Source organism: Neovison vison, chromosome 12 (assembly GCF_020171115.1).
Source record: "Neovison vison isolate M4711 chromosome 12, ASM_NN_V1, whole genome shotgun sequence".
In the NCBI taxonomy this organism is placed as follows: Eukaryota; Metazoa; Chordata; class Mammalia; order Carnivora; family Mustelidae; genus Neogale; species Neogale vison.
Genome location: NC_058102.1, coordinates 108,255,986 through 108,276,223, shown reverse-complemented (window position 1 = coordinate 108,276,223; position 20,238 = coordinate 108,255,986). Strand labels below are relative to the sequence as shown.

General features: G+C 46.8%; 1 protein-coding gene and 1 pseudogene across 1 annotated transcript in view; one reads left to right on the top strand and one right to left on the bottom strand.

The window, feature by feature from the left end:
• Nucleotides 1-10,958: 10,958 nt before the first annotated feature.
• Nucleotides 10,959-20,238, bottom strand: part of CACNA1C (calcium voltage-gated channel subunit alpha1 C) — a 621,853-nt gene continuing 612,573 nt past the window's right edge. The window contains exons 46-49 of the mRNA XM_044228473.1: nucleotides 16,857-16,963; nucleotides 16,466-16,569; nucleotides 14,742-15,077; nucleotides 10,959-12,993 (exon numbers count right to left, since the gene is read on the bottom strand). Coding sequence (XP_044084408.1) covers nucleotides 12,691-12,993; nucleotides 14,742-15,077; nucleotides 16,466-16,569; nucleotides 16,857-16,963 — 850 coding nt within the window. The 3' untranslated portion in view covers nucleotides 10,959-12,690. The remainder of the gene's footprint in view (nucleotides 12,994-14,741; nucleotides 15,078-16,465; nucleotides 16,570-16,856; nucleotides 16,964-20,238) is intronic.
• On the top strand, nucleotides 18,881-20,228 carry LOC122892281 (annotated as a pseudogene).

The window sequence follows — 20,238 nt, the reverse complement described above, 5'->3', positions numbered from 1 at the left end:
ATTCCATTAATCCTGTTGAAATCAGTGTAGCACCCCCCTGCCGTGGCCATATTTAGTCTATAAATGCAGGTAACTATAGAGCTCTGAAAGGATGTAGGTACTCCTTTACTAATTTATTTCTTAAAATCTTAGTGAAGGGAGGGTCTTCTGAGCCTTCTCATGGGATATGGTTGAGGGGTTGGGTATACATGTTGCACATGATAAATACGCATCAGCATTCCCATCTTCCTAAGCCTTCGGATTCCTTCCTCCATATCAGGTCATGGAAACTATGGTATTTCACTCTCATTAAGCGGAGGACACTACTGAGTCCAAGAGTCAGCTGACCACCTAATAAGATGTCAGAGACCCTTCTAGATGCCCAATTTAAAATATAAGATCTGGAATCTTTAGTAAATGTATCATATAAATTAATTTGATCTGATGCAGAGTTATATTCCACCCTCCATGTTCTAACTCCCTTAGAATCCACCCCCACTCACATTCCCCAGATTTCTGCCAACATATATATTAGACAAGTGTTTTAATTCACTTAGAGTATAAGCCATTTCCTCCTGGGTCATACTGTGCATCTGAGTCTCTGAAACATGCTGAGATTTGACCCAAGCTGTGGGTCTAGTAGCAACAACAGGTGATGATAGTGCATCTTGAGAAGGGTAAGCATCTCTTTCAAGACATCTGCCCCAGATGAAGTTATCATCGAGTTTTCCAGCAAATGAAAGCTAGTCATTATAGTACTGATCTGCTTCTACTGCAAAAGGATGCTCAAAGTGACTTGGAGATTTTAGAATCTGTTTCACTTGCATCCTACCAGATTTCCCCATTCCAAGTTTCTAGGTCAGTATTTCTTAGCCAATGTTCTAACTTTCACGTAAGAAACCTGTAAAGTTCAATTTTACATTCAACTGATGTTGTAATTCAGCCACCTGTATAGTTAAATTTGTGTTCAAAATTGGTTACATGAAATTAATAATATGTTAGAACTGCCCCTGGAACCTATGTGATTCTCAGATTATAATTCTGAGCTTTTTTTTTTCTTCCTGTATGTGCTGCAGTATATTCAGGAAAATCAATTTCACACCACAGTCCTTGTCATTACTACTGCCATAAAAATAAGCGCAGAAGTCACTTGGGCTCCCAAGGTATTTGCTTTAATTAACACTTCATCACAGGTGATAATTTAATTAACTGAGATGTCATGGATGCCTATCATCTGATTTCCACTAGCAAGGAACTCCGCACTGCCCTCAGATGCAAACATATGACCAAACTCATTCTCAAATCCTGTCTCTCAGAGCCTGTCTCCCCAGACCACTCCATATCAATTCTATATCAGGGTCCAATCAGGAAACAGACTCCATGCTAGTAATTTGAATAGGAAAAATTCAATATAAAGAATCATAGTTCATAAACGAGGTTAACTACCAAACTAGAAGAAAAAAAAAGCAGCTACGATTTCTAGGGCCGGGGGAGAGTAATTTAAGGAGGAACAAAGAACTTAGAACTCTCCTGACCACTCACTTCAAGGATGATTCAGACCTACTTGGTGCCAGTGCTAAGGAAACTTGCCAGAAGACATGGGCCAGAACTGGTCCAAAAACATGGGCTGTTGGATGCTGGAGAAGCTTGCTAGAGAGCATTAGCAGGCTAGAGCATGTCTGGAAGGGCTACTGAGATGACCAGTACCACATCTCCTACAGACTGCTCCACTATGTGCCTAAAAATGACACACTAAATTGTGAAAGGAAATCCTTTTATTTTGCAATGGCCTTACCATGTCCTTTCAGTGCCCTCTATTGACGAAGACTGTACTGACATTGAGCCAGCTGGCAAAGGACCATGGCAAAGGAGAAATGTTTGTAAGGTTGCGTTCCAGTATCACAGAACAGAATAAGTTGATACTGGAAAAGGGATGAATAAATTTTGTGTGTTTAATGGACAATAAGAAGGTCAGTCTACCTGAAAGTGAGCGAGTGGGACAGAGACAATGCTGGGAAATGAGGTCTGAGAAGCAGAGAGGTAGATGAAGTCAGATGTTTCAGGCTTTATAGACCATGGTAAAGTCTTTGGATTTTAATCCAAGTGTGATGAGAAAGCACTGGACAGTTGAGAACAGTGACATGATGTAATCTGATTTATTTAAAAAGATCAGTTTGTGGATACTTGACTTTAGGCCTGAGAGTAGAGGTAACGGAGGTCTGTCTACCCTGTGCCAGCTAATCCAACGCCATCGTCTGTCTCTAGGCTACACTCTCTTCTGGGTTCTAACCAGGGTGACCAAATATATTGGCTGGACTGGGACAACTGAGGGACCAGGACCCTTTACTCTCAAAAGTCCTAATTTTAGACAACTTACTATAGGGCCACCCTAGTTCTGAGATATCTCAAATTCTCTCCTTGCCTGAAAACAAACCTGACACTTCGAGATTGTTAAGTGGAATTTCTAAGGGTGACTGCCACTCACTGCTATGTTTGGAGAATCCTGAAGTACAGGCAATTGCACAAGACCCTCTCCCCAAACACCCAGGAATCCTCTCTTCCTTGCTCTTCCTTCATACTATCAGGTCCCAGCCCATTAGTCTACTTTTGGATGTAGAGTGCTGGCATTCCTCTAACTTAAGATGCTCTAGAGAGGACTTGGGAGAGTCCCATTGCCAATAGATTGACTTTGAGGACCACCATACCCTCAAAGAAATTTTCGGAAGTCTTTCCAGTTTCTTAAAAAGATGTTTAAGATGAAAGTCACGTGCAGGAGGTCAAGCCATCTTTCATTTCTTGCTGGACCTTCAAACGGAAGCCAGGTCACCTGCTTTATCTGACCTCATCGCTTCCCTAGTCAAATAAGAATTCCTGCATGGGTGAAGTAGAAACTTGCCTCATTATGCCTCTGGTTCTTTTGCCTAAATCGTTATGCTCTTGCACATTTTGTCATACATTCTCTTCCCTTCTCTGCTCTTTCTCCTCAGGACTGACAACCATTGCTCCCATTTCCCATTAAAAACTGCTCACAAATCCCATAAACCCTCAGACCTTTGGTTTCCTCTGGGATGTAATGGAGTGAAAGAAGCTTAAAAACTCTCCTCTCCCAGGGAACTTGCATTTTAATAGATATCAGTCTGATACCAGTGGTTTGCAGTATTTGGTCTAAATAAGAACAACTTGGGAGAGTCTGCTAAAATGCCTATTGACGGGCACCAACCGCCAAGTACCTGACTTGATAGTTTTGGGTTAAGGCCAAGTTTGGGGGTAAAACAAGAATCTGTGTTTTAATAAGCATTCCAAGTGATTCTGCTGGGTGGATCAGAAACTATGCTTTGATAATAATTCCCAAAGTTAAAGAGAGGAGACACTAATATTAGAACTGCATGTGTCAGTTGTGAGAGAGGTTTTTTGTTTTTTTAGATTTTATTTATTTATTTGACAGAGAGAGATCACAAGTAGGCAGAGCAGCAGGCAGAGAGAAGGTGGGAAACAGGCTCCCCGCCGAGCAGAGAGCCCGATGAGGGGCTCGATCCCAGGTCCCTGAGATCATGACCTGAGCCAAAGCCAGAGGTTTAACCCACTGAGCCACCCAGGAGCCACAAGAGGAGAAGGTTTTATTGAGTATCGGGAACTATGCCACACAGAAAATTACATACAAATAACTCTATTTTCTGATTCTATAATTGTGTCACATCATTGAAGTTCCTGGGCTAAATGGTCAACCTATTTTAGGAGAGACTTTGATGTTATTTAAACTGCTCAAGAGTGCTAAATTCTGCCCTGTGTCTCCCTTGTGGGATTTCCCCGGAAACTATATAGATTGGATTGTAGCCAACTAGAAAATGCGTGTTACTCTTTGATTAGATGGAATAATGTCTAATCACGTACAACATAGCGCTCTGTGAAGGCTGGATGGAAGCCCATCATTTTGGCTCATGGTAAATTCAGGGTCTTCTTGCCCTCACCCCCCCACTTTCAACAGCCTAATTCTTGGGGTAATATATCCATACACGCTGTGAAGAGCAAGATATTGAGACACTGCTGAACCCACTTATCTGGCAAGCCATATGGAAACAAGGAAAGAGAAAGATTATAAAGAAATAGAGGTTGGTAGAAAGACTACTTAGATCTGCTTACTGTAATGGAGGCTGGAAAATAAAGGTACAAGTCAGTGTCATGTATGGATACTGGTTTTTTTAAAATTTTATTATTATTATTATTTTTTTTTTTACCATGCTGTAATCCTGCCCATTAGCAGCTGTAGCCCAATTAATATCTAGTACTCTGACCGAACAGATCAATAGCCACATCTTCCTTGGGGGTGGAAAGGAAGAAATGGGCAGAAGCAGACCTGGTGTGGGAAGAGGGTTTGCAGACCAGGCCAGACCTAAAGAGCTGACAGCAAATTATAAAGCAGAAGGGATGCCTCCCTCGGGTGACATGCACCTATGGCTATGTTTAATTCCTGCCGTGGGCTAGCCCTCCCATCCTTTTCTCCTATTTACTCCAAAGCATACAAAATGTAAGGGATGGTAATTTCATTTTAGGGCAAAACCCGAATCTGTTCTAGTTAAAGGTTCTGGGTAAAGGTATCATTTGCAAACTTTGGCACTTTCATTGTGAATGCATCCACTGATGGGTTGTGACCTTGTGGGCAGGTCCTGGTAGTGTGCTCTCCCAATCTGCTCCAGTGGCTACTCTCTCCAGCCTTTCCACCCCTCTGTTCTTCTCATGAAACCTTAGACTCCAGAGCTCGGGGTTTGGGTGATAGGGTAGGGAGGATGGGCTCTGAAGAAGCAGGGAGGTTGGCTGATGTCCTGTAATTCCTAAAATGGACTTGATCATCCATGGGGAGAGGGTGGGAGGGTTTCTCTTGTTATAATTGTATTCAACTAAGACACATGGATTTCTGGGACAAATTATTTTTACACAGGGAATTATTCTGGAAGCTTTGTCAGAGCCAGTTTAATAATAAAACAAAACAAAACAAAAGAGAACCTGGCATTTTTAGTCTTTAAATTACTTTAATATACATAATCTTATCTCCCTGCTCCCTCCTTTTCTCCCTTCCCCCTCTTTCCTTCAGTTATTCAAAACCAATTTTGTGCCTTTCCAAATACTGGGTGGGGGGGGGATCTGTTCTTCTGTTTTGTAGATTATCCATTCAATTCCTTCTATTCTATCTCCTTGTCAACTTTTGACCATTTTTCTTTAAGGAAGGAAGAGGTGGGTAAATTGCTGATAAAAGGTTAGAGATTATCACTGGATTCAGATTTCACCCGTTTTTCCCTATCTCCCTCCTCTTTGGAGGCTCTGAGAGGGGAATATGGCAGTTCAGCACATTTTTGTAACCTCTAGGAAACAGAAGAAGAGGAAGGATGTGGAAGAGGGAAGATACAATTAAACCAGCGTAGACATTGTTAAGAAATTTATTTGCAATTCTTGTTTTTTGTTGTTTTTTTTTGTTTGTTTTTTGTTTTTTAAATAACATCATTCCTTAGATAAAAATGCAATCTTACAGGAATATACATAGCGTCTCACACAGAGATGACCCTGAAGCTCCTCTCGAAAGGTTACCCCTTCTAGATTCCCTGGCCTTTCTCGAGGGCGAGAAGGCGCAGCAGGCGAGGCCTTTGACAACGGGATTATTTGATGATTACAAACTGTACAATAGTATTTACAACAGTAAGACCATGAAGTCGTGGAGCCTGGAGAGGGAGGTGTGGGGTGTGCAAGGGTGTGGGAGTGGTGACAGGCAGTGGGATGACGATGGAGGACTGTCCATCTTTCTGCATTGCGCTGAGGGCAAGCGTGATACAGATTGGTTTGGGGGCATGAAGATGGGCCTGAGCAGGAGGACATGAGGAAAGAAGGGAGGAGGGGCTGTTTCTGGAGCCTCTGACGTGGACCCAAGTTCTGCTTGGCAGCTCTAGGGTATTAAAATAAAACAAGCAAATTATGAGAGTAATAGACATTCTAGTGCGTCACCAGCTGGGGACCCGCCACCCTATTTCTTAACGAACTTGCGTTTCTCCACAGGTTTTCTCAACTACTACCGTCATGGACGTGTCCAGATTTATTTATGCCTTTGATATCCATGGCCTGTTTGGTCCTAGACCTTATTCCCACGAAGCTCTGGGAGAACAGCACATGTTCTGGGCAGGACAGGAGGTGGCTATGGGGTAGTGCATAACCTTGTTGAGAAACCAAGAGGTGGATTACGAATTTGGGAGAATGGGATGCAGCTCTGATGCGTGGGTGGTGTGACATGTGCAAGCGGAAAAGTGCCCGTAACATTTGAGTTACTGGAGTGGCCTTATGAAGGAGCCCTTTGTTTGTTTACAGCTGTCGACCCTCCTTCCCAAGTTTTTTTTTTTCTTCTTTTAAGCCTTGATGTCATTTCTCCGTGTTGGGAAATCTTAGGGGGAGGAGACTTGGAACAGGACTCAGTGACCTGTCCTCTTTTGTTCTTCCTATGACTCTATAGAAGGGAGCCTTCTCGTTCCCCTCCCAGTGACAGGCTCAGGGGAGACTTCCGGCAGAGTGTCTGAGATCTGCAGCCTTCAGCCAGCCTTGGTTGTTACTCAATGCCAAGGCTGGTCGCCCGCTCACTGTCATCTTCCTCATCCCTCTGCTTATACGCTTGAGGGCTCCATGAACATCAGAACAAGAGTACACCAGGCTCGAACTGAGAAAAAGAACCATCCTGTCCATTTCTGTATTTCTTCAACATCGAAATGACCCTTCCTTAAGACGTACAACCTCTTCCACCAAGAGACTTCTTTGATAATGACCTAGGTGAAACATTCTTATGTATGAAATACACGAGTAATTTTTAGATGGCAAATTTGTAGGAAATGTCTGATTTATGGGAGATTAAATGTCATGCTGGAATTCTTTCAAAACAGTAGGATTTTATCAAACCAGTAGATTTTATCAAATCTAGTAGATTCTGGAAAGTGGGGTGCATGGGATGTCCCCTCAGAGAGAGCACAGCTATGAGGAGGACAGCATGTGATCTGAAGGGAGAATATTTGACTTGGGTGATGTAACATTTCAAGCTTTTGTTTAATTATCGAGTCTTTGTCTTAAGTCAGTAGAGAGAGAGGGGATTTCTGTGGAAGTCCCGACTCTGACTCCACTTTCAGTGTTGAATTGATTTGTTCAACTCAGCTCAATATATGCTGCTAGCAATCTCTAATTCCCTTCCAGAGACTGATCAAAAGGCTTTTCTAGTACACTGGAGAGATGAAGAGCCTTCACTACTGCATCTTCTCTGGAGGAAGTCTCTGGAAATCACGTGAGGGAGAAGTCTGCTTGCAGAAGTGGTTGTATTTCTCAATGCAGATAAATAATATTTAGATCACAGTAATAATAGGGTTAGATGACACTAAATTCTACCCCAGGAGGTTACTCTGCTTCGCTCCCCACATCTCTCTGTATAGTGCTCAGCCCTCTGGGAGGAAAACCTCATTTGTGCAGAGCTCAACCCCAGCACTAGCCCCTGTCCCTTAAGGAAGTGTATGTGTGTGCCCATGTGTGCATGAGGATGAAAGTGTGTATGTGCATGTGTGATGTTCAAGTGTCTCCCAACCATGTGGGAGTCTGGCAGAAACCACCTGTTACATTGGTATCTGGCTTCACAAAGCAATGGTTCATTGTTTCGAAATTTAAAAAAAAAAAAAAAAGAGTTAAAACCAGAACTAGATTCACAAAGAAACTGTTAAGAATCTGCACATTGGACTCCTTTCAACCCTCTGTTCTTTTGATTGGACTGGGGGAGGAAGGAAAGTGGGGGCCAGGCAGGAGGCTGGAGTAGAGAGAATGGCTTGGGGAAGGGGATAATGATCCTATATCTGTTGTAGTGACATGTCTCTTTTCCTTGAGTCTCCTCCGAGGGAGCTGATGCGGAGCCTGGATGTGGTGACTAAGAGCTTCACTGTGAGCGACATTAGGTTTCCCATCATGCCTTCTGACTAGCTGGAGCTGATTTTAGGTGGCCTGCCAGCTAATATGAGGAGAGAACACTAGCAGAGAGGAAAAACAGGGTGGCAGCTATTCCCCATCTAGCCAGATAGGTTAATTTGTCTGGTAAAACAATGATTGAAATTTCATTCTTCTCTTTTTCCAAAGTTGATGCTTGAGGCATTAGCCTCTCCTCTGTACTGGTCATTTCCATAAAATAGGAACAGATGCATAAAGAGTCAAGACATGCCCTTTGCTTTGTCTGCACTTTCCCTCCAGTTCCCTCTGTGCCAACATTTTCCCCTGACCAGAGCCATGTCTTTAAAATAATAGAACTGGCCTGCCACTCTTATCAGCAAGTACGTGTTTTACTAAATTGAGGCTTAAAGAAGTCCTCTTGAAACCAGATTGCCCTTTTCTGGCCTCTTTGCTAGATGGTTTCTAACTCTTAGACAATGATACTTCATTTTTTCTAGGTCCCTCAGCATGAAGATGCCATCACCCTCCTTACCAACATTTATAATTATGGTTTGATGAGGCTAAAAATGTGACTACCAGGGTTATTCTGTATGGCTAAACTAGCTTCTTGTTACATGTCTTGACCTTTAGGAAAGATGAAACCCTTTTGATGACTTCCAGACTCTTCATTTTCAGGGTTTTCTTATTTCTCAGGCATTGGAAGGTATCCTTCTCCTGTGTTTGCCTTACTATATACAGCTGAATGATCAAAAGATGTTCTGGAAGGAAAATGGCTGTGAGAAACCAATAACTTCACTCTAGACAAACCCCTGAGGTTTGGAAGAAGGGTCACAGGATCAAGATGGTAAGGAAGCCTTGTTCCTTTGTCCTTGGACCTCCTAGTCAGAGTCAGATGGTTTGGGGCGGGGGGACTATAATAGCCTCTGAAGCAGAGCAGAGAAAAATTCATGAAACAAGCAAAATATAGGAAAACATTCTCCTCTTTTTGCCTCAAGACCAAAAAGAAACTTCTAGAAACAGGCAGAAAGAAGACAACTGAGAATCTCTCTGCTTAAAATAGCCAGGCATGTCACTAGTTATTAGAAAGCCAAAGTGTGAAAATAGAAGAGTCTGGGACATTCAGAGGACAGATAAATACCATGTTTATCAACCCCCAGAACTTACACGGCATTTCTTCAAGTCCTGTTGGTCCTCAGCCATTGGCTGCTTTCTCTTGCCACTCAAGGGTTCTCAGAAGATTTGACAGTCATGGGCAAAGTTCTGCTCTAGATGGGGGGTAGACGTCACTTAATACACTGCGGAGGAGGTTCATGATTTCATGATGGATTTTACCAGTCTGCATGATGACAGGTCTCCTATGTCAGTCCTCTTCCAGTCAGTCATGAGGTCAGGCCGGAAAGAGACCCATCACCCTACACGGGGAACTTCCGTCTGAAACTCCTTTCCTTCCCACTCTCATGGGGCCAGGTGCTCCTGTCACTGCTGACATTGTCCTTGTAGGGTGCAAGGCTAGCTGGTCTTCTGACAGAGCTGGCTAGGAAGAAGTAGGGACCCTGTAAGTGTGAGTGGTGAAGGGCAAGGGGCCACACACAGGCAGGGCTCTAGGGGTTGCCCATGCCACTGGCCAGTGAGATCTGGTGATGCAGAAGACAAGCCCAAAAGGAAAAAGAAAGCAGCATGAAGATTGAGTGAGTGTGTGAGTGTGTTGGGGGTGTGTGTGTGTGTGTGTGGTCAGTTAAGAGTCCAAATTCCTATCCAGGGACCAAATGTACAGCAAGAACCAGATAATCAATCCAAAAGGGCTCCCCTCTCCATCACAACTAAAATCTTAGCAGCACACTAGTACACATCTTGGGAAACTGGACAGAGGATACTCTAGAATGCCTTCATGGCACTGAAAAGAAACCAGGAAGGTTTGGATGGGTTGGGCTTGGAGAAACAGGAAGAAACCCTCCTGCTTCTCTATTGTAAGTTAACCTGGGAGTACCTGGCATGTTTCTCCACTTTTTTATGGATCAGTCCTTGAAAGTGAGACTCAATTTCACTGGGGAATAGACGTTCCCCAACTTTAATTCCTAGTTGCTCACATAAGGGCTGAGAGTGCACCGGGAATGGAAGACATTCCAGTCTGGTTAAATCCTGCTTAAATCCTGGATGAATGTTTTCCCCAAATGACTTCCTCTTCAACCATCATTGTTGAATCTAGCTGAAGGAAACAGCACTGATAAGCTGATGTTCAAGGCAAATGTAACCAGGTATAAGAGATGCTCCCAGAGTCTCTAGTTCCACTATCACTGTGACCTCTAATGGATCCTCCCTGGTCCTGGTCCCCTCCATGGCTGCCACACACACTAGGATAGAGCTGGAGGAAATCCTGCTTCAGAGCCAGGAAAAGAGGAAGTAAGACAGAGCTGACTTTTGGATGGACAAAGGTTTTACCTGGTGGCTGTTCTCTGGCCCCTGCTGTCTGAGCTTGGGTAGAGCACTTGCCAGAGGGAGGATTCCCTGCCCTCCAGGCAGCCGACTCTAGTTCCACCCTCTCAGTCAGTGTACGCTTTTCTGAGGAAACCACTGAGGAAAGTTTGTGGAAGTGGACAGAAAAGCCAGCCACCTCTCCCGTGGGGGATGCTGATGCTCATGGTACAGGACTGCCCCTAGACAAAGTCCAAATCAGAGAACTGGAGCAGAGTGGATAGAATGAAGACAGGAATAAGACCTGTCCTGGTCTCTCAAAGCAAGGCGTAGTATGAATATACTTATCATATAGTTTTGGAAAAATGGAGGGAAACAGAAGCGAACACAAGATATGCAAAACAGTAATGTCCAAACCTGTTTGTGGATCGCAGAATAATGATTTACACTGGTGATGCTTTTGCTCATTGTACAAATTAAAAGAATATCCGTTCCCTTTCCCCCAACCACATATAGAAAAGCACTTCAGAGTTCAAGGGTAAAGCTTGTCACACTCCAAATACAAAATGATTTACTTACATGCAGCAAAATATACAAGAAGTGAATTCAAAAACAAACTTAATTCAATTCATTATATTCGCTTGGCACAATTGCAATTCAGTTTTAAAAAAATATCTGTAAAATACTGAAACTGACCTGAATTCAAGTATAACAGTTTCTTCAACAGAAACATTATCAATGCAATAAAACATTACACGGAATATATCGAAGCAAAACGCCTTCTTGAGTTTTTCCCTTAAATTTCTCTGTGTGTGTTTTTTTTAAATACAGTTTTAATGCCAACACAACGCACAATTGTATTTTTAAAATGAATATTATTGCATTGTTTTTGCATATCTTGTGGGACAGAAAATGCAAAGAGTTACTGATTCCCATTTCAGAAGCAGAGACAGTGGTTTGTTTTTGCTTTCAAATGGCCCCAGATTCAGATCTCCCCACAGTTAGACCAGAAAGGGGGAGCTACACACTCATTCACGCATGGGCGTACTGTGTAGGTGTACATACACACAGATGACAGGTGCCCAGACAACCCATCACACACACACAAACACACAAACTCAGACTCTCATCCAAGCTTCCTCTCTCTGGCACCCGGAAATACACCCTGCATTAAAAAGAATCCAACTCAATCACCCATATGTGCAAGACCATATCAAGTGCATTACCTTTAAATTATAAAACCAAACCAAAAAAATTTTTGTTACTACCTACGGAAATTATAACACATTATTGCGCATACACAATGGCTGGTAAAACTTGCCTACGGCGCCTCCACTGAACCTACCGTAGGAAAAGAAAACCACAACCTTTTAAATAATCAGTAAAACCAAACCCGATTTACAGTTGCAAAGGTGAAAACAGTAAGGTGGGTGGCTACAAAGCTTTGTAAACACTTCTTCCTCCCCTCCCCCTGGGAAAACAAAATTAAAATGAAACCAAAACAAACACCCCCCCCCAAAAAAACAAAAAACCAAAACTGCAACATGCTATCAAGAAAAACGTCAAACTGCAAAACAAAAGAGCGCTCAACAGAAGCTCAGCACCACCTCATCTCGTCAAGGGCGGGCTGCTCCTTCCCTGGCAGGCGGTGCCAGCGCCCCCTCGCCCCGAAGCAGGCCTAGCCGCTGGTCTGGAGCTCGGTGGGCCTGTGCAGGTACCGGGATACTGACGCAGACGGGTTGGTGGGGGGGAGGTGGTGGCTGCGGAGCCTTGGCCTTGAGGCTGCCACCCGGTCGCACTCCTCTCCTGTTGGGGTTCCTGAACTCCGCCGCCACCTCTTGCTTCACTCTTCACTCTCCCGGACGCTGCTGGGTCCTCGCTGAAGTCACACCCTTCTTCCTTCTGCAAATCCACAGGGCCCTGGCTCTATGGAGACAGTGAGGCTCATACAGAATATGTGCAAAATGATTTTTTTTTTTTTAACAAGCAAAGTTGAAAGACACCCGTTTGACATAGGGTCCTTTTGGTGAGGGCTACCGCAGGAAGCTGAGGTTCTCCTTCATGCCCGGAGGGGAGGGCAGGCGTCTCTTCTCTTTCTCTTCCTCCCTGATCCTTCCACTCCTCCTCACCACTCTACCTCTGTGGACACAACACAAACTGGGGTTGCTGCCTTCTTTCCCCCCGGAAAACAGACTCTGCACACCACCCAACTCTGCGTCTTGTCCCAACGAAATGAATGAAGACGCTGTTCCGGTTAACTCCAGGTCACGAGAACAGTGAGGCACTTCTGAAACGAACCCATTAGGAACATTGAAACAAATAAAAAACCCAGCGTCTCCCCAGCCCTAGCAACTACAGGCTGCCGGCGTGGGCTCTGCTGTCCTGGCGCTCCTCCTCGCTCTTCCGACACGCCCGAGCCCCAGTGCAGCTCTCGCCCTCTTGGCCCCCCGCTCTGTCCTGCCCTGGGTCCCTGCAGTTAACAAAAGGTAGTAGGGTGCCGTTGGGGCTCTGCTGGGCGCCCCCACTGAGGATGTTGTCAGCGGCGTTCTCCATCTCCTCTATGGTCATGTCACATGCGTCAGCCAGCTCCTGGGTTGTGACCTCGATAAACTTGGGATCTTGAGCAAACTGCCCCAGTCCTTCTGAAATCAAGACCTGAAGTGGGGAGAGGGGGCAATGAAGAAGAACCAAAGAGGAACGTTATTCCTGGAAGTCAACTCTTTCCTTGTGGGCTGGAGCAAGGGGTCTGTGACTGGGAACTTTGGGAAGGGAGTGTGCACACCCACGCCAGCGCATGTGGGCGTGGGAGGGTGGGGAGGGGTGAGGTGGGGAGGGGTGCTCCCAGAAGGGAGGTGACCCGGAACATTGTCCAAGGAATCAGGGGTGTGTAGGCTGGAGGAGAGCTGTTTTGGCTGGGATACTCAAAAACTGTTGTCAAATACCTGAAAATTTGGCTCACAGAGTGGCCAAGGGGGTGCTGCCGAGGCAGAACCCGGCCTGCCCCATATTTTCTCCTCTCTGGCACCCCTAGTGCCCCCATATTATTTTTGCCCAGAAATCTTCACTCTCCTTTGGGGAAACTGTTAACTTGTGCCCCTTGCCCAGTGCTGGCTGACTGCCTTCGTGGGGGAGGATCTTGGCGTAGGATGTGTGCAAAACACCATGTCTGCACCTGTCTCTGCTCCAGCTCCAAAGGGCCAGCCCAAGGTCCCAGGGCTGCTCCCTCCTTCCTAGTGGCTGCCTTAGTGACTGGCTCTGGGGAAACCAGCTACTGAGCCAAGGGCAGGGGATTAATAGTGAAGCCTGGAATGCCTTTCTCCCAGGAGCATTTGCCCTGCTCCCATCACTCTTTATTTCCTGTCCTGCTTAAGTTTTCTTCAGAGATCCCACCCTGTGGGACACACTACATTCATGTTTATTTGTGATCTGTCTCTCCTCATCCTGGCATGAGCCAGGATCTGTCAACTGAATGGGGATAACCAAGGTGATGGTGGGCTCACTCCTTTATGGGAAAACCCTCCTCATTTTGGGAAAGCTCTGTTGGAAAGGTCTTCCTCATGGAATCTGAAATCTGCCTGATTGTCAGGTTGATCTGTCGCTCCAATCCTGCACTTGAGATCCCCTGCCCAGGACATGAGGGACCTTACGATAGAGGTCCTCCTAAGCCATCTTCTACTGTGGCCTCCTAAGCCATCTTCTCTCCCTGTTTGCTTTCCTGACTCCCTCGACCAGTACTCACATAAGATCGCTTCTAGGGACCTTGCCAACCCTTTGCTGTGTCCCTTTGGACTTGTTCTAATTTGTTGAAGTGTGCTAAAATGTGGTGCCAGGAACACACTGGCCAGATGCTCTGGCCAGGGCAGAGGAAAGAGGACCTGGAAGCATTCTTGTTCTAGAATAGTGATTCTCAACCCTGGCTGTGCATTAGGATCACTGAAGGGCTTTAAAAAAATACCCATTTACTGTGTCCTAGGTTTCCAAAGCGTCCCACGTTATTCTAATGCGTCCCAGGCTGGAGCACCACAGATCCTGAATTTTCTCTGTGTGCAACACAGCCCAAGCCCACCCCTGCACCTGGAGCAGTCAGAGCTCCCCTCTGGCTGTACCCTGGAGCTGAGGCCAGGGGAACATTTCCTGGCCTGCGGCAGGGATATGCTGCTCAGTCCTTTCTCTCTCTGCGCAGGCCCTACCCAAGCAGAAGCCTCTAGCATCTTGTGTGATCACAATTTTCTGCACACCATGCCCTCCTTCCTGGGAGTGAGAGTCTTTCTGGCCAAGAGAGTTGACATGCACTCCACTGGAGAAAAGACCAGAGACTCCCGTCCCAGTTGTTCATGCGAAGTCCCCCAGGGTTGCCTGGACTTTCCCCTCCCCCGCCTGCCAGGCGGTCCAGAGTCACTTACCGCTCCCACCAGGCTGCTGGCACTGCCGTAGAACGGCCGGCCCCGGGCCCCAGCCTGGCTGGGCACAGTGAGGGACACCGGCCGGGCTCTCCGCAGGGCGCTGCTGCCGCCACCGCAGGGCGCAGGCTCCCCGGACCAGGAGCTGCAGTGGATGGTCGGGAAGCTGCTGTTGAGTTTCTCGCTGGACTCGGCCCCCTCCAGCCGCAGGGTGGGGATCGGCTGCGGGGGCCAGCCTTGACTGCCGGGTGTGGCTGGGGGCGTGGCGCACGGCCTGGGGAACGTGCTCGGGGAATGGCTTCTCTGGAGGAGGGGGCTCAGGCCCGCCACTGCCAATGCCTGTGGACACACAAAGAGCACGAGTTACCGGGAAGGGCGGGCCTCTGCTTTCTCAGCAGCTTCTGCCCACCGCCGCCCCCCTCCTCCCCAATCCCCGCGGGTTCCACCCTGCCGGAGCCCGCGCGCATCGCCTTCCTGAGACGCTGCGTTCGCTTCCGCCACCCAAAAATAGATTTTGTGATCTTGCCAGTCTGAAGGGATCGCTTTCTTCTCTAAATTCGGAAAGCTGGGATGGAGTGGAATCAAGAGCGTCCCCTTCTCAGCACCGGCCCTATCACCGGGCAGCTGCCAATCCTCTGGCTTTTAGGTTTCTCATCAGTAGTCTAGAAAGAATGCTGCCCTCGTCGTCTGTGAAACCAGGACACTGATGCCCTCTGTCTCCCTGTCTTGTGTGCTTGACATAAGGTCTGTGGACAAGGACACCATGCGCCACAAAGATGTAGACAGAACCCGTACTTAGTTTTAATTTTTACCATTAATCAGACCATGAACCATGTCCTGCTGATCTTCAACTCAGCACCTCTCTGAACTGAGCTTTTTTTTAATTCGAACTGAGCTGTTCGAATCTTACACTGTATTGTATTTAAACCATTTATACACTGTGTCCTCAGGCCCCCACTATGCTTGAAAATCCTGAGGTTGGGGCCTGGGCCTCGTGTCAGCAGGACACAACGACCAGCTCTGAGCTGGTGTCTGCCGGAGGGTGGCACTGGACGGTAGGAGAGTCCAGCTGGGAGGCAGAGGGCCGGGAACGCTGCAGCATGGGTTGGTGGGGGCAGTGGAAATGCATGAAGTGGGGGGGAGTGTAAATAAAGAAGAGGTTCTTGACCGCAGCATGATAAGAACACATGGGTGAAATGAACTTCTAGAAATCTTTAAAAATAGAAAAAAACACACCCAGTGTCCCCCCTTCTTCCATCTCAACCAGCCTGTCAGCCTCCTCTGCCCTCAGCTCTTGATGGACCCCAACCTGGGGTCCCTCGTTCCCTGGAGATCTGAGGGAAGTATAAGTCTATGCTCAATATTCCAGAAAGCCCAGTAGGAATCACCTGTATGCTGGCCATGCCACAAAAGCTAAGCAAAACGGTGAATACTTTGAGCTGAAATAATATCAGCTTAGTTGAGCCACACTGGCCATCTTACACCTATTATAAGCTTGTGAGGAGCTCCTGCTCACCAGTATTTCCTAGGTGTCTCCCCTCCCGAAATGACAGACCTTGTTAAGGTTCTCACTGGCATGGACGAGCCCCCTCTTTTGGGGCTGTTAGGGCCAGGGGCTAGGATCCAAGACAGGGAGGACTGAGTGGGGTCTTGGGATTTGCTATAATCATGGGGGTTGTGTAGCCTGCCGGGTGCTGCCCAGTGATGACTCTGAAAGTATGGGCTACCTGATGATGAACCAGATGCAAGGGCAGGACTGTCTTCTGAGAGATGTCTCCGCCTTGATTCTTCTGTCGCTTCAGACATTCCAGGTGGAAGGAGGCCCTTCGACCTGCAAAACCAGCCAAAGAACTGTGATCAGCACCAGGAAAGGGGACCTAGGTCTGTGAGGCTCAGACTCTGAGGGGTATAAGGAGCGGTGTGAGTGGCCTGGAGTAACCTCCTCCCTACCATTTGCCTCCCACAGCATGTGGATACGTCCCATCTCCGCAAGCCCTGCCCTGGGAATCCCGTCTCACTGCTCGGGAAATCTTCCCAGCCCCTCCGTGGGGCTGTTGCAGCCAATCACCCGAGTCCCTGGCCCGTCACACCTGGAGAGAGAGAGGTGTGAATATTTACCTAGTGAGGCAGAGCGGAGGAAACCCCTCTTTGGAGATTGTCGGATGTCTCTCTTGTCCTCCTCAGGCGGTGTTAATTGCCGGTTTTCATCATCCTGATAGGAGAGCCTGGAACAGAGAACTCTGGGGCTTATTTGTGGGGTCAGGAAGGGCCACCCCATAAGGACAGTGCCACCCCCTAAAGTCAGTTTGCTTTTTTCTTTTCTTTTCTTTCTTTTTAAAGATTTAATTTATTTATTTGACAGAGGCAGAGAGAGAGAGTGAGAGAGATGGAACACAAAAGGGGGTGGGGTGGGGAGAGAAGGAGGCTTCCCGTTGAGCAGGAAGCCCAATATGGGACTCGATCCCATGACCCTGGGATCATGACCTGAGCTGAACGCAGACCCTTAATGACTGAGCCACCCAGGGGCCTCAGTTTGCTTTTTTCCTTAATGAAGGAAACCCCTGCTTTGTGCTTCCATAAAGGTTTGGGGAGTGGGCAGCAGGAACTCACCACCCCAGCTCCCAGCACCCCAGGCTCCTCCTGTCACAGAAGTTTCCACCTCCCCATCCACAGCTTCTCGGCTCAGAAGCCTCACATTTCTGATTTACGGCAGTAGAGGCACTCTTGAGTCAAAGTTGGTGAGCAAGTTGGCAAAAAATTTTAGGCCCACAGGAGTCTTTCCAGGAAGAGCCTAGGCTCCTCTGTTTCCATATGTGGATGCTATTTTACCATGACCACTCCCGACTTCAGCCCGAACTTCTCCCCCATCCCTAATTTCTCCCTGCCTGCCCACCTTCACCATCAAGACACTTCAGCAGCTATGTACGAACACACCTCCAGTCAGCCAGTCATTGGAGAGCAGAGCTGTAAGGGGCCTTCGGGGGCATCTGTCTACCCAGTGACTGGATGAGTAGTCGTTCTGGATGGGACTCACCGTGAGAAAGAGACCGGACATCATCCCATTTACATACACACCTAAGAGAACTCAACGTCATGAACCATACTTAACCTATTTTGCATGCCTTGTCCTCTGGTGGTTTCTATTCTACTTTAGTCCAGTCTATTTCACTAAATAATGTCAGTTGCAATCTGCTGAATTGCTTTCACAGTCTGCAGGGGGAATAGCCTGCAGGCCAAGAAGACCAAGGCTTTCTAACCCCTTTGTTCTACAGATGAGGCCCCACATGCTTTGAGGACAGAGAATGTGCAGCCTTCCCTGCTTCGAGCATACTGGCTTCGACCCTTGGTACACATGCAGGAAAATTTCTGACCAGAAAACCTCTAAACCTTTCCTTTCATTTTCAACGTGGTAAGCTTTCCTTATTGCATTTTCTTCTTCTCCAAACTGTACCCACTCTTGAAGACCCAGTTTCTGTTGGATCTTGTGCCAGGAATCTGTTATGGTCACTCTGACCTCTACCTCCTCTGAAGGTCCGTCCCCTTCATTGCTTGTATCACTCTGTGAGTGAACATCTCCGTGTTTTTTCCCTCATCTGAGACAATTACTGGTTTGTAAAATATCTTTGAGTGCCGAGACTGGTTTAGTCACCATCTAGCAGAGTGCCTGGATGCACAAGAACCAAAATGGATGGAAGCATATGTTTCCCCTGATTTCTAGGGTATGTGGCCATGTAAATATTTGGAATCTCTAAAAATCAAAACGCTGAGGGGCTGGTCCTTCCTTATTAGAAGGTGCTTTTAGGAAAGCTTCTAAAACAATGCACCTTAAGCTTTTTGAAGAAATACATTTTATGAGAACTGAGTACACACACGCATACACACACACATACACACCCACATATGTAGACAACTAAACAAATATTTCACCAAATAATACCTCTGTGACATTGGATACACGATTATCTATTGCCTTATTCGAACTTATGCTATTCTGTATTATGCTATTCTGTCTTTTAAAGTGCTTATCACGGCCTGGCCTTCTGGACCCTGGGGGGAGGACTCTGGGGACAGACACAGAGTTGCCTCTCATACGTCTCGGTTAATTCCAGAACCCTCTGCTCTTCAGCCCCTGCAGGGAAACCATGCCTAGACCATGGAAGAGGCTGAATGGGGCTGTCGAGCCTGCTGGGCCGGACAAGAAGGGACTAGTAGGAAGACGTACCAATACTAAGGAACCCAGTGGGGGCATCAACTCAAGTGGATAACTCCAGCCCTCAGAAGGCTTCAGCCTCTAAAAACGGTGGGAAGAATCTAAGCAGTTACTGACTGATGAGGTCAGAGCCAGGGAGCCCACTAGACAAAGTGTAGAGGTGAAGTTCAGGGCTGGGGATCTTAGAGCCCAGCCCGAGCAGACAGTATACTGGGATGACCTTCGCAACTCCCAGCCCCAGAACTTCCTGGGGCCCTGAAGTGGGAGGAGGAAGGCTTCTACCAGAGCAACTGCGAAGAACCAGGCCTCACAGGACTTGGGAAGCTTGTGAGGGAGGCTTCCTCAGACCACACACAGTTTGAGAAAAATAATTCCCATTATGATCCATCCAGCAAAGAAGACAACCCCAAATGGCCCAAGGTCAACATATGGTTTGTTCAGATGATGAAGTATTTCATGACCTTGGTGCCTGAGCTCAAAACCCATCTCCAAGCTCACAAAGCCCCTGGAGGTCCTTTAAAAAATAGGGCTCTCTCCACTTTCCAGGGGCTCTCCATTCAGCCCCTGACCCAAGAGGAGTTTGATTTTATTTTGAGGCTGCAGGAAAAGGAACCAAGTGAACTGGGACACCGTTGCTGGAATGGGCAAGACAAGACTCCAGAGAAGTCAAGCTTTTGTAAGACAGAAGGTATGAGGAGGCTTGCTTGTTATGTCCACCTGGGGCTGTGTACATGGGTGTTTTTAATGTACTTTTTCAACAAAACATTAATATAAAAAAAAGTGGTGACCATAATTAAGTAAATGTCACAGCCTTCTAATGGGTCTCTACTTGCAGTTAAAAAACCCTTCTCTTAAAAATTCCAGCACTGACAAAATCTCAGCCACTATTTGCCAACAGTGCCCTCTGCTGGGTGGCTTTATTATAAGTAGTTTCATGAACATTTATTCGCTAATAGGTGCGCGTGCGCGCGCGTGCGTGTGCGTACTGAGTCTCACTATAAAATATATTTATGACAGTTGGTTTCAGTTTAAAAAAAAAAAGTTTATGAGACGATGTTTTGAAGTCTTCCTGAAAGCACCGTATCATGAGGAAAGGCCAAACCAACCCAGGGACCGTGTGTATATGTGTGTATATGTATGTGTGTACTTGTCTGTACATGTGTGTGGGTGTGGGTGGGGGCATGCATCCATGTCCCTCATGAGGTGACATACGCTTTGCAGGCATTCTTCTGATATTTGGTCTCCCCTTCCGCAACTCCTGCCCAGAGCAGGGATTCTAAGGGAGCTACC